At 42.5% G+C, this 14587-nt stretch overlaps 2 protein-coding genes across 2 annotated transcripts; both read left to right on the top strand.

Annotated features, from left to right (window-relative positions):
• Positions 1–1036: 1036 nt before the first annotated feature.
• LOC139329430 (SRSF protein kinase 3-like) lies at positions 1037–9620 on the top strand. The gene is made up of 15 exons (XM_070959753.1): positions 1037–1238; positions 2243–2546; positions 2626–2734; positions 2838–2925; positions 3517–3604; positions 3860–3966; positions 4120–4285; positions 4435–4460; positions 4569–4625; positions 5774–6134; positions 6371–6468; positions 8511–8618; positions 8785–8854; positions 8937–9029; positions 9179–9620. Exons 2-15 carry the CDS (start codon positions 2315–2317, stop codon positions 9361–9363), a joined length of 1788 nt encoding a protein of 595 aa, XP_070815854.1. The 5' UTR covers positions 1037–1238; positions 2243–2314; the 3' UTR covers positions 9364–9620.
• A 411-nt stretch (positions 9621–10031) lies between these two features.
• Positions 10032–14173, top strand: comtb (catechol-O-methyltransferase b). The gene is made up of 6 exons (XM_070959754.1): positions 10032–10188; positions 11236–11407; positions 12893–13010; positions 13109–13302; positions 13390–13521; positions 13600–14173. Coding segments are annotated over exons 1-6 (798 nt in total). The 5' UTR covers positions 10032–10186; the 3' UTR covers positions 13780–14173.
• Positions 14174–14587: the final 414 nt, after the last annotated feature.

The following is a 14587-nucleotide window of genomic DNA, read 5'->3' as shown; positions in this document are numbered from 1 at the left end:
TTATAACATCTGACAGCACACTGAAGATGGAGTTTCACACAGAACTCCTCCTGCTGTAACACATTTCCATTGTCATCCATGAAATGAGTAACAGCCCACATTCCTTCCACCTTCATTCCTCCACACACACAGATTTCTCTCAGAGCAGAATGTGCGTATTGGTTCAAACAGACTTGTAATCAATCGCAGTCACACCTCGATCCTCTTCGATTGTTTGTTTTCCTTATGTGTGTTTATTCATTTGATCATTCTCGTTGTTTAGTGTGAGCCGGTGTCTCCTGTGTGTCCTCACCATGTCAGGATGGGACCTCTACCTTCTGGTAATAGCTTTTTTTCAGCCATCTGATTGGCCAACATGGCTTTATGGTTAGGGTTACAGCGCCACCTCTTGGTTAGACATGTTCTTCACAGCGCTTCAGTTGTGTTTTTGCGTTGCTGCTGCTGTTTTGAGAAGGAAGGAGGAAAAAAACCCATTTGAGGCATATCAGTGTACGGGTGGAGCAGGAATAAGTGGAGCACAGCATTTTGTGATATTATCAATCTCACCTGTGCGTTTCCTACTATGAACAATAAGTTTGCTGCAACATCACTGGTTTGAGTGCAGCCAAGTCGTGTATGTGTGTGTAAAATCATAATAATGATGGAGTGAAAAAACTGATTTTGCCGCAAAAGGAATTCATTTTATTAAATCTCCTCCTCTTACCCCTTCTGAAATAACTACATAGAAACACTTAAAAAAAACCCTCTTGTGACAATTGCACAATGTCACCAAACTTTATGAACTTGTAAAAATGCCAAACGTTGTTAAAGTTGTCCTATAACATCAGCTGCAATAAAATCTCAGTGACAAAAGTCTTTCAATTTTTTATCCTTTCTTTCTTCTTCTTCTTTTTTTTTATTGATAAAGATAAAAGTTAGTTCACTTTCAGCGACTGTCTTCTTATTAATCTCCTTTAGCATTATCATGGGACGCATTCTCTCACAGTGACCTGTAGTAGGCTACTTTTACAACTTGCAGCTGGACAGTCAGAAACAGCTGGGCGTGAGAATGACCTCCGTGCACCCCTGGGAGCAGCAGCAGTAGCAGCAGCGGACTATTCCTGGACCTGACAGCTTTCAGTCACGCAGACCAAAGTGAGGAGCAGCGCGCGCGGGCTGAGGGGCTCCGCTGTCCTCGTGCCACGCTCCTTCTTAATTCCTGCGTTACAAATATTAAAAGTGGATCTATCAGTCAAAGGGTAAGTGGGCTCCTCCTCTCACACTGTTCACTGTTTATTACGAGCGAATTAGTCTCACGTTTAGGAGCAGCAGCGGGTAGGCCAGCGGCGTTTATTTAGGCCAGCACGAGAATAAACAAGACTTCCTGCCAAAACCTTCACAATAAGACTGTTTGACTTGGTCTAAAGCAGCAAAAGTGAATGAAGAAACCTCAAGGCTCTCTTTAAAGCATTTAAAGCATTGCTAGATTACAATACAAGGCAGTAATCATAGTTAATGATGAATTAGTAGAGGCTATGGTTGATCGTTAACCTGCAGATATCAGAGGAACAGGAGATCTAACCTATACATAAGTACAGTTAATTACATTAGAATACTTTTTTTGTTGTAGATTTCTCACTCAAGTATTTGTAGCACAGTGCTGCTCTGCGTGTCTTACAGTCTTCCTCTATAGACTGTAGCCTACTCTCTCCAGCCATGTTGGAAAAACTTCAAAAAGAGGCAACAAGCGCACATTTGATCATTTTTCAACCTGTCAAGCAAAGAATATTCAAACAAACAAGCTGTTTTGTGCTGGGCAGTGAAGTGTAAACTGTTTATAGACTGTGTTAATATGTGACAGGATGCCTCAGATTTTTTTCAAGCCGACCATGATGTACTGCTGGCACAACTTTTAATCATATATTTGTGCTGGTAATAATTGGTATATTTAACCGCCAGCCTTTGGTGTTTACCACTGTGGCACCCACACTGGAGCCGTCCATGCGAAATCAGAAAGAGTTCAGTTGCAGCTGGGCCGGTGTCAGGAGCTATTTACGTTGACATGCCATTCATCCAGTTAAAAATAAATATACACATTCACTGGCCCATTTGAAATGTCATTGCAAACAACCTCTTGCAATCAGTGACTAAAAGCACAAACATGCTGTCAGAGACAAACAGCGAGTGAACTCTTGTTTCAGGCGTGGAAGCGTGATTGAAGAGCTGCTTCCATTTCTGAAAGTATGCACATTTTTTCTTGTAGCCTTCTCCTGAGTGCGGCTGTCGTCTGAGCCCGTCTTCAGCTGTGTGCGAGCTCATCAGACTCCAGTTTAACATGTCATCTTCTTACGCTGCTGCTATATCAGCCCTCCTTTCAACCAGCTCTTTGGACTCACCCACCAAACCCAGCCCCCACCCCTCCTCAGATGCAGCAGGGGGCCCTAAACCTTCCCCCCTGCTCAGACAATCTGCCCTCTGCCCTCCAGCGGCACAGACACATTCTCATGCCCCTGAGCCTCTGGGATCATACGATGAGCAACAGGAGAACCCTGCAGACTATGGCGTTGGTAGGCAGCACCCCATCACCAAACTCCAACTCTCTGCTTGAGATCGTTTCTTTGATGCAGGTGGTGCATTGTGTTGCAGGTGGTTACTACCAGGTAGAGCTTGGAGAGATTTTCGCTGACCGTTACCAAGTGGTTAAAAAGTTGGGATGGGGTCACTTCTCTACTGTATGGCTCTGCTGGGACATGGAGTAAGTTTGACCTTTTCACACATAATAACATAACATCGTGATAATATAACATAATATGATCTAAACTTACTAGTAGCTAACTGCCATGATTATTTGCATGCAGGAAGGGGCGTTTTGTGGCTCTGAAGGTGGTGAAGAGCGCTCAAACATTCACAGAGACGGCACTGGATGAGATCGAACTTCTGAAATGTGTCAGTGTGACCACATGGCTGTTATCTAAGATGTATGCTCAGTATTTTCAGTGTAATTGCGAAACACAGAAGTAGCAGACTTGTAGCTTGTAAGATTGCAAGTGTATGGATAGTAAAATAGAAAATACCGTCCACTCTGGTGGTCATGGAGCATCAAGATTCACTAATAAGTCAGACTGATAATGATGGCAGACAATTTCAATGGTGATGTTGCTTCAAAGTGTCTAATAAGAGACAGTTTAGGAGTTGTACCTGAAGATGAGAGAAGAGAAGATGATCTTTCTGATCATCTTGATAGTTGTATTAGAGAGTGTATGTGTGTGTGTGTGTGTGTGTGTGTGTGTGTGTGTGTGTGTGTGTGTGTACTCGTACAGCTATTTTTGTGAAAGCCAATTTGGGTTTTAGACCTTGGGAGTGAGGACATTTTTGGAAATTGAGGGCATTTTGATCGGTCCTCACTTTCACACAGACCTTCAAAGGGCTGTTTGATAATTTTCTAGATGTTAGGAAGTCGTTTGATCACAGATTGTGTCTTAATCCTTTTTACACAAATCAGTTCTTTTGATAGTGTAATATGTTCATGGCTGTCAGGTAAGGGACAGCGACCCCAAAGATCCAAAACGTGACAGAATCGTGCAGCTCATTGATGACTTCAGGATCACTGGAGTAAATGGAGAGCGTATCCTTTACAGAGACGTATAATTTAATCACCTGCTCTGTAACGTGTGGATCAGGTATGGCTTTTCTATCAAATGTTGTTCTTAAATTCTGCTGTTTACAAATTTACTGAAACAGACGAATAGATGTCACCATGACAGCATCCTTATACCAAAATGGTATGACTTAAAGATGACAAGATTGTGTCAAAAAAACCCAAAAAACCTTAAATACCTAAGCTATACAATATCAAACAAGGTCCTTAATTGCTCACCAGATGTGTGCATGGTTCTGGAGGTGCTGGGCCACCAGCTGCTGAGGTGGATCATCAAATCCAACTACACGGGCCTCCCCCTGCCCTGCGTGAAGAGCATCCTCACACAGGTGCTGCAGCGTCCTTTAGTCCATCTTAAATCATCTTTCATCCCTGTCATTCACCACTGACTGAGCTCTTTTTTGAACAGATTACCTTCTATTTTTGCCTCTCGCTGGCATGAAGCGCAGTGACAGTGACTGTATTTTCATTCCTTATCGCAGGTTCTGCAGGGTTTAGATTACTTGCACTCTAAATGCAAGATTATCCACACAGACATCAAGCCAGAAAACATCCTCTTGAGGGTAGATGAGGTGTACGTTCAGAAGCTGGCGGCCAACACCAAGCTGTGGCAGCTGCCAGTGTCCTCTGCTTTCAGCAGCTCTTCAGGTTAGTAATGCTGCCTGAGCGATCACAAGTATGTCTAGTTTCAATTATAATACAATCTGTGAGCACCAGGCTGATAGAGGTGTTCTTGGAGCTCGCTGCTGTTGCCTTTTTCACTTGTTTTCACATTCTGTGCGTCTTATTCCTGTCAGCGAACAGAAGCTCCAGAAGAATGCAGGTGTGCACCCTGAAATGTATTCTTCTGTTCATTATTATTCCATTAATTTTATCAGGACATTTATTATTTTTTCTAATTGCATTATGACATGTAACATATCTTGTGCAGAGTTTGTCCAGCTTGGTGGGAAAGCTGACTGGGGTTTTCCACACTCTTGGAGAGTGGGTAAGATAGATGCTGTTTTTTGCTGCTTTTGCACTTCAGGACTTGTGAAATCATAGAAAGGCAGGGCATCACACACGCAGTCCTAGATGAGCTCCCTGCATCAAGGTGTCTTTGATTCAGTTTGATATAACCATGACTATGACGCTCAAGAAGGAAGGCATTTGATTGACATTGCACCCAACTTCCTATAGTTATGTGAACAACACAACTAATTTAGCAAAAAAACTGAGAAAAAACCCTCATCTGTTCAGAAAAGCAAGCCACAAAGAACTATTTTTTATGATGGAAGGTTAAATTGGAATCTCTGTATGCAGGGAGATCTTGTATTTGCACCTTAGGAATTTTGGGGACATAATATGTGTCCACCTTACTCACTCTGCTGCTGTACTTCACACTTCGACCCTAAAGAGACGGTGGAAATCCCTGAACAATATCATACAGTTTGCAACTTAATTTAATATTTTTTCAGCAAGCACTTTTCTTGCTCCTTTCTGCACTGGAGTCAAGATATGTGACGAGGAGATCACCAGAGAAGAAAACAAGAAATACTCCTTCATTTATACTGGCCAGAAGCCAGAGAGAGAGATACTGAAATAGTCCCTGATTGGATTTTTCATGATGTGCTTTTGTTTAATTTCTGTTCAAGTTTGCTTGCTTGTTGTTTCACGTTCTGACTTCTGTTGCTCAAAGGGATTCAATAAGTAAGGGGGCAGAGGGGTAGCTTGTTATAGGCTTACATAAGAGCATACAACTGCAAATTCTGATGTCCTTCCAACAACCCCTGTTGTGGTTTCAATATCGATGTTGGCAACTTACTGTTTTCCAGCATGTAGAATAACAGCTTCACAATTCCTTTTTGAGATAGGAATGCATGTAAAACTTTTATCAGCTTACGGTAATAAGTTTTAATAATGGTAATAAGACTGCAGGATTTCAGTGTGTAACACTGCACTAGATATGTTGGTAAAAGAAGTTGAGTAAATGTCATAGTGTATGTGATGCTTCTTTAATGTGGGAATGTTGTGTTAAAATGTCTCTGATGCTACCATCTGGCCCAAAGCCAGACATAGTGGCTTCAATTTGAATGATTTGCTTTACTTTAAAACAATGTGTCTGATTGTTTCCCACACCTGATTGCACCCCTCCAGTCCAGCAAGATCTCCAAGAGCCCAATTAAGCAACTGACGAGGAAAGACAGGAGTCGACAAGGACAGGACAGTGCATCTGACCGCCTTCAAAAAGACAGACTTCATGTGTCGTTCTCTGAGGCTCCCTCAAGCATCCATAGCTCCAGCGGTCACTCTAAAGTCACGGGTCCTAACCTCACATTAAGGAGGCAAACCCTGCTATTTGAAGACGGACTGGACTCGGCTCCACACAGCCACAGAGACTCCATCTGCTCATGGCATGACCTCATCACAGACGCTCCTGCCTCTGGCTCCAGATCAGTGTTAATACATCAGACTGCAGCCAAAGAACCTCCTCCGCCATCACCATCCTCTCCGCGTGGTCAGTCTCGTGACATTTGTGTTTGCGCCCAAATTATGGTATCAGCAAATTGCTCCTGTACCCGTGCAAAGTTAAAGTTTACAGCTTGGCAAAAATCTGTACCTTTGTGTTTACATGAGCTAATATTTACAAAGCATGTCGTTATATAGATTACCTAACATCATCAGTACACTCAAAGTCTATCCTGATCCGATCTTCTTGCAGTAGCTGACACATTCTTCTCGTGTGTATTTCAGGTATCAGTGACTCAGATGTACTTCTGGACCTGCTGAAGCCCCAGAATGCTGAAAAAATCCTCATCAAGATTGCTGACCTGGGCAACGCCTGCTGGGTGGTGAGTGATTATTTACAACCCAACTGCCATTGTATGTTTCTGCAAACAACAGAAACTTCACATTTGTTTCTGTTCAAATTTCCCATTTCAATTCTGTTTTATAGTGTTGCAATGCTGTGGTTAAGGTTTGGTAAGGTTCATGCATACAAGCCATTTGGCTAGGGTCAGGAAAAGATCAAGTTTTGTCTTATAATACAGGTGTTTGTGGTGACAAGCACTGGAAAATGTCCTTCAGTTACATTCAAAAGGCCCAGTTTTGTTGCCACAAACAGAGGTCTGCTGCTTGGAAGTCATCTTGCCTGTCACCTCTTCCTCCTCCTCCTCCTCCTCGTCCTGATGAGGAACTGATATAAATTTACATTTGTATGAAAGGAAAAAATTAACATATCTGTGATTTGCAGTAATTAATAATGCCAACATTTCTGGTGACTGGGCTGTTTTTTAACAAGCACACTAAACCAGAAAATCTGCAAAATTCCCTTTCTTCAAACTGGAAAACTGTCAGTAAGTGCATTCTTAATTCCATCCATCCATCCATTATCTATACCGCCTATCCCTTTCGGGGTTGCGGGGGGCTGGAGCCTATCCCAGCTACAATGGGCGAGAGGCGGGGTACACCCTGAACCGGTCGCCAGCTGATTGCAGGGCCATTCTTAATTCATCCTTCATAATTCACAATTCATGATGACAACAGGACGTTTATTAGCCTGGATTTATTTTGGTGTTAAAATACACATCATGCTATTTAACCAAGTCTAGAAAAACTGCTTTGTAAAACACATTAATAACTCTAATTATTTTCACTTTTATCACAATATTTGTGTACCAAGCTAAGTGAAGATTTGAAAATTGGTGAAGAATCTCAATAAAAATCAGATCTGTTCAGTGAGAAATGGGTTGGTCTTATCCTGAAAGATAAGTCCTAAATCAAAGAGTTCAGGATAAAAAGTGAATTTTGCTTCTACTCCTCAAAGTTGTCAGAGCCATGAAGCAAATTGTGAGGTGTTTCATAAATGGCCACATGTTTCTGACACACCTTCAACACATCATTTCCACACAATTGAATGCACAAGGTGTTTTCTGTAGAGCACAGTATGAAAGCCATGTTTACTGTGCCCTCCAGTGAAATACACAGCTGCCATATGTGTCCAGGAGACAAGACTGTGTGGGCTGATTGGAATTGTCTGTTGAGAGTCATACAGTATAATGTTGTACATTTCAGTGCTGCTGCTGCTGCTGCTGCTGGTTATGCTTCTCATTTCATGTCAGTCAGAGAAAGATGTTATTTTCTCTCATGATAGCTTTTTTTAGCCATGCTCAGGGCATGACTCTAGGAGAGGCAATGCTCACTACTTAGGTCCAGGTGGAAATATATGACAGCTTTTTGATGGACTGACATGAAATTTTGCACCGCATTCTTGGTCCACAGAGGACAAGTCCCACTAACTTTGGTGACCCCATGAATTTTTTAGTGAAAAAAACCTATCAGATGGATTGCAGTGAAGTGTAGTACAAACATTTATGTCCCCCTCAGGATGAATTTGAAGAACTCTGATGATCTCCTGACTTTTCCTCTAGCCATATCATCAGGTCAGAATTTCAATTAGCCCACTATTTTGGTTTATGATCAAATACCTGCAAAGCTCCATGAGCCTCATCTATATGTTCTCATGCTAAGATGATAAAATAAGCAGGTGAACATGGTAATAGCATACCTGCTTAGCATCAGCATATTTGCACATCATAAGAATGTGACCATCTCAGTGTTAGCATTTCGCTCAAAGCACTGCTTTGTCTAAATGCAACCTTACAGAGTCACGAGCATGGCCGCAGGCTCTTCGACTTGTTATGAGGAATTTGTTTTGATTAGTTGTGGAGTGATTAAAGGGATGTTTTAGTGACATACCACATGCAATAATTATTGAGATAATATCCTATACAAAAATAATTTTGGCTTAGATAATCATGTGAGTTTTGTTAATAATCACAAATACAGGTCATTGAATCGCGGAACATTAAAATCTCATCTGTCTCTTTGTCAGCACAAACACTTCACTGAGGACATCCAGACATGTCAGTACCGCTCTGTGGAGGTTCTGATTGGTGCTGACTACGACACACCGGCTGATATCTGGAGCACTGCCTGCATGGTGAGCCGAGCACCTGCGTAGGTGTGTGTGTGTGTGTGTGTGTGTGTGTGTGTGTGTGTTGTTTATTAAATGTTCTTCATCTAACCTTTCCTGAAAATTTCCTTCCAGCATTGCCGTTTCTGGATGTGTCACAAGCATTTTTTTTGTCCCTTTATGTGTACCGTAGGCTTTTGAGCTGGCCACAGGGGATTATCTGTTCGACCCCCAGTCAGGAGCCACGTTCTCCCGCGAGGAAGGTTTGTGTTGTTCCACACATGCCTTTTGTCCTTGCTGAAACTACATGTGCTTATAATCCAGCATCTGCCTGCGTTCTCCCAGATCACATCGCCCACATCATTGAGCTGCTGGGACCCCTTCCATCCCAATTTGCCCTCTCAGGGAGACATTCTAAACGATACTTCAACTGTAAAGGTAAAATGTACTAAATTAGTACAAATACAGAAATACTTACTTGAAATGCTTACTTGCTCATCATATGACCAACTTACCTGCATTTCATGAAATTTGAGGTCAATTAGAAACTTGAAGCGACGTATCAGTCTACCTCTTTCCACGTGCAGGACAACTGCGACGCATCTCAAAACTGAAGCCATGGAGCTTGTTTGAGATCCTGCTGGACAAGTATGAGTGGCCGAGGGAGGAAGCCGCACAGTTCAGCTCATTCATCCTGACAATGTTGGAGCTGCTGCCAGAGAAAAGAGCCACAGCTGCCCAGTGTCTGAAACACCCATGGATCACCTCCTAGACACACCAGCTCTGTCTCTTCAAAGCTCAGTGGACTAGCTCTCTGTTTAGGAGCAGGCTCGGACACATTGCACACGACCTGGGACTTGGACAGCTGAGGGATATGCAGCGGTAGTCCGGTGCTGCCATCACGAGCACAGCTTCCATCAATATTTATTAGCCTGACTGAGATCCTTTTCCCAGTTTCTTGGTGTTTTAGTATATTAATGGCAGTCACATTTAATTCAGGCTATGACAAAAGAGAAGTTTTGTCTTACTGGAAAACGATAGCAAAGTTCTTAGTCTTATTTTTGTTTGTAAGAAAGGTGATTCAAGACTTGAACAAATGCTTGTTTGCATCCTGAAAGGGTGGTAAACCTGTCAGGATTTACTCACATGGCATTCAGAAATGTCAACTTGAAGGATTACCCTGATGACTCACCAAAGAAAATATACATACTGTGTTATCAACAATGACAGTAAGCTCATTTTAGGTCCTTTTGGAGAAAAGGGTGAAAATGTAATCAAAATGGAAATGAGATACTACCACTACTTCTTCTTTCAGGTAACCTTAAAAAAACATTAAATACCAAACAGGAATGACCTCCCCCCTTTCTGCAGTCCCTCAGTGAGTGTGTGTGCATGTGCTGTGTTGACCGTAGAGATTTGCTCCCTTGTGCATTCCTTGCATGCTCACATTCAGCAGAGAGGGGATCAATGGAAGAGGAGGGAGGAGTTAGTCTCTTGTAAGAGCGGGCATATGTCTGGCAGTTAGAAAACTCACAGATTTCCCTCGAGCAGCAAGAGGAGGTGAGAAGAGGACAGCGAGCGCCGCCTGCCCACACATGTAAGTCTTATTTTCTGTTAGATTTTAATGAGACATCATTCTGTTTAAGAATGCATGAGGTGTGCTCCTGTACTGCTCAAGGGGGACCATGGCTCAGTCTGGTTTTAATCCCTTATTTGGACTGAGGGGCGTGTTGTTGAAGTGATGCCCCTCAGCTAAGCCATTTTCAAAACAAATAATATATAATATATCTTTATAATCTCCTTCCTGTTCTTTCAAAACTTTTTATGGTCTGACTTGCTTTGAGATTGAATTCTGTTAGATGATGTGAATAACATTGCATATCACCTCTATCTAAAACATATAAGTATGTGTTTATCAAGCCATGCCAAAACATTTCTGCATTTCAGCTTCTGAATCTCTTGGTTTGCTGGGTGTAAGGATGAAGCCAACATAAAGGTTAAAGTCCTAGCGCTCTGCCTTGCGTGACACAGCTCTTAACCCTCAGCCAGTTGCCATGCAACTCAAACTCCAAATCAAAAGGAATTACTTCAACCACCACAGGTCTTTCACAGTTGCATTATGAGTGCAAGGCAATGCTGTTTCTGCAATGCCCTCCACTGCTTTCCCACAGAAGGAGCCCTTGTTAAGGTTCTGGCTGTGCTTTTCACCTCCTTTTTTGTTCTGTTCTTCCCAATTCATCTGTGCTCAAGAGACTAATTCCTTCTGAGAGTGGGGAAGCTGCACAGAAAGCACTGTGTGGTGTGTTTACCAGGGCTTATTGCAGCTGATATGAAATGATATCCTACAGTCATATTGTATCGTCACATCAAGGTGTGTGGGTGTATGGCTTGGACCTGGCAGCAGCAGCTGATAATGAAAACAGGAGCAGTAACAATATTGTACGCTGCATAGTAAACACATCTCATTAGCCCGACACAAAGGGAGAGGTAGAGTGGGGAGAGATATGAGAGCTTTCCTTTATCTCATGCAGATGTGTTTTTATTGCACTGTGTGCCTGTGGTTCATTTATCACAGCCCCGTCCCATAATGCACCATCATCTGACTGTGCTGGATTGATGTTCACGCTCTCTGTCTTGGTTGCAGGATGTGGGTGACTCTTCTTTATAGTTGTGCTGGTGGAGCTGCTCTTCTGTATGCTCTGTACCGATGGGTGATCCCTGCTGCTGTCCAGTATCATGGAGGATTGGCGCTCTTTTGGCACGATGTCATTGTGGAGCGGATGCTGGACACACTGACCCAGTCCACACGTCCTCAGGTGTGCCTTGAATATATAGCATTCAATTATTACGAGAGCAGCACCAACACACTAATGACCACATTGGTGTGATATAGACTGACTGGATGAGAGTGAGTGATGATGAGATTTAGGTTGACAGAAAAGACGCACACACACACACACACACACACACACACACACACACACACACACACACACACACACACACACACACACACACACACACACACACACACACACACACACACACACACACACACACACTGTGGGTTAAATGTCAATTCTGCTGACATACATGTGTGTACTTCTGTGTTTGTAAATGCTCTAACACAAATGATTTATACCTAAACACCACTAAGAGTCGACGGCCGTGTGAGGCTATATTCAGGCACAGTGCTTTAAGCTGCGTGCTAATCTTAGCATGCTAACATGCTGAATATGCAGACTGCTAACAAGCTGATGTTCAGCAGGTGTAGTGCTTACCACGTTCACCACCTAGAGTAGTAGCATGCTAAAAACTATTAAACTATTAACTACAAATGAAAGTTGAGAGTTTTGTAACTGTTTCTCAGTCTCTCTGTGTTATCAGATCTGTGTGGAATGTGTAAAAGGAATTTGCAAACATATGTAATTAGATATTTAAAAGTGTAAAAAAAAATAATCTCCAAATCTGTATTCAGATTGGAAAGTGTATTGAGATGTGTACATGTGTAGAGAGGAAAAGTAACTTTTTTTTGGCCTTTTTAATACAACAACACATTCATATTCAATAGTTCAATATTATGTAGGTTTATATGTTAAAAGATTACCATGAAATGATATGCTCATACTGTGTACTGTAATGATGACACTTTAATTTCGGTACAGCTGATATGAATGAATTGTGAGCTGATTGTGTGCATCCTATTATTTATAAGAATGGCAAAATAAGCTATAGGCATGTAGTCTCACCCCATTGTCAAGCTTTACAATTCATACACAAGCAGTCTGAGGTCTAACTTCATTGCATCAGCACCATAGACAGCACTACACACCAAACAAGCAAGACAACAAACAACGTGTAGCACAGGGAACATCTAAATCAACGCTCTCACATATCCATTACTCGATATTGGCAAAAATACACACAAAAAAGAGTATGTTTGTTTACTTGGGGTGACGTCAAGGCTAGATCCCATTTCATTACTGGAATCCACAAAGCTGTTAGCACTTTCTCATGTCCATTTCCACAGAGAAATATGATTGCTCATACTAAGCCAGGCTAGCCAGACGCTGGCTGAAGTGAAACATTACACCAATTAAAAAAAACACAAAAAAACCCATCAAAAAGTCAAGTGGATCATCAGCATAGCGTGTACTTAGACCATATTATCAGATTTTCAGACTTTCATCCTGCAATAAAACATTAATATTGCAAGACTGTTGAATAGAAACGAAACAATGAATGAAGAGTTAATGACTTGGTTGCGCTGTTGTGAAGTGGTAGTTTTCTTCTCCCTTCAGCGGCTCCTGAGTGCAGTACAGAAGAACGCCACTAGAGGAGACCCTTGCAGCGTGGTCAAAGCCATCGATCAGTTCTGCAGACACAAGGAGTGGGCCATGAATGTGGGGGATGAAAAAGGTACTTGACATTATGACTTCATGCTTTAATGTGTAAAGTCATTTCCTTACTTTGACCCAGATGTATGTTTTGGTATCTTTTTTTTTTTTTTGGCAAAGGCTGCATTCTTGACTCAGTGGTGTCTGAGGTAAACCCAGCCTCTGTGTTGGAGCTGGGAACCTACTGTGGCTACTCCACGGTGCGGATCGCCAGCCTGCTTCCCCCTAACGCCAAACTCATCACTCTTGAATTTAACCCAGACTTTGCTGCAATTGCTCGTCAAGTCATTGCGTGGGCAGGAGTAGAGGAAAAGGTAAAGCCTGATGTCTCCACACAAACTGGAAAACAATGATTTACACAGAGTGTACAGATCAGAAGATAATATGTGTCTTCTTTCCAGGTCCAGTTAGTTGAAGGAGCATCTGGTGACTGGATCCCTAAAATAAAGGAGCAGTTTGGGGTGACAACATTTGATTTGGTTTTCCTGGATCACTGGAAGGACCGGTACCTTCCTGACACAAAACTGATGGAGGCAAGGTTCTTATGTTCATTTTCCACTGATCACACTGTTGATTTTTCAGCCCTGACACCCTCTTTGCTTTTTATTCAGGTGTGTGGCCTCCTCAGGAAGGGCAGCGTCCTACTGGCAGACAACGTCATCTGCCCTGGAACTCCTGACTACCTGGAATACGTCCGCAGCAGCCCGCGATACGAAAGCCGGTACTTCAAATCTCACCTGGAGTACACCAAAGTGGAGGATGGCTTGGAGAAGTCTGTCTTTTTAGGGTAGTTTTTAACAAGAGGTGCCATGTTTTACACAGGTCACACCGTTACACACTGTCACTGTCACAACAGTCACTAGTAAACCTCAAACCTCTGTTGTCTCGGGTTCTCTGCAGGCTTAAAATCTGCTAACACTTTCTGTGTTTACTTGAAATTAAAAGAAATGTGTCATGTGAAGGGAAGACAAATCATTTGTGTTGAGTGCTTTATTTTTGAAACACCACATGATGGAAGTCTCAATACTTGATGCACTCTCTGAGATGTCTATACTGGTGCAGTGGGCGGCAGTAGTGATACCATGTTCAAGCATCTAATTGACAGGTGAAGAGCTGCTTACTGATCCGATGGCTGCTTTTCCCAGAGCATCGACTCCGGATCAATAATAAATCTAATCCAGCTGCATTCTGTGGTGCAGAAACCTTTTTTGTGCTGATATTCTCCACCATTATGCCTGTGTTCAAAGGTGTGTGAAGAGAGAGAGTGTGTGTGTGTGTGTGTGTGTGTGTGTGTGTGTGTGTGTGTGTGTGTGTGTGTGTGTGTGTGTGTGTGTGTGTGTGTGTGTGTGTGGCATGTTAGTATGTGTGTGTGAGAGAGTATGAATCAAATTGCTGCTCAACTAATCTCTCAAAGTGACAGAGTTCCATCATACTGGGGGGAGGAGGGTTCTGCATTTGGTCCAGCTGTATGAAAAAAAGAAATGGGCTGGTCCACCTCATGCTTTCTTCATAGACGCCTGCATGATAATCCCAATCTGTGGCCATTAGTGCACTGAGAGAGCGAGTAAGAAGAGGGTTCAACTGAGAGAGAGAGAGAGG

The sequence above is a fragment of the Chaetodon trifascialis genome, chromosome 3 (genome assembly GCF_039877785.1).
Source record: "Chaetodon trifascialis isolate fChaTrf1 chromosome 3, fChaTrf1.hap1, whole genome shotgun sequence".
Classification (NCBI taxonomy): domain Eukaryota; kingdom Metazoa; phylum Chordata; class Actinopteri; order Chaetodontiformes; family Chaetodontidae; genus Chaetodon; species Chaetodon trifascialis.
The sequence above is the reverse complement of the archived record's forward strand: the minus strand, read 5'-3'. Positions and strand labels throughout refer to the sequence as shown.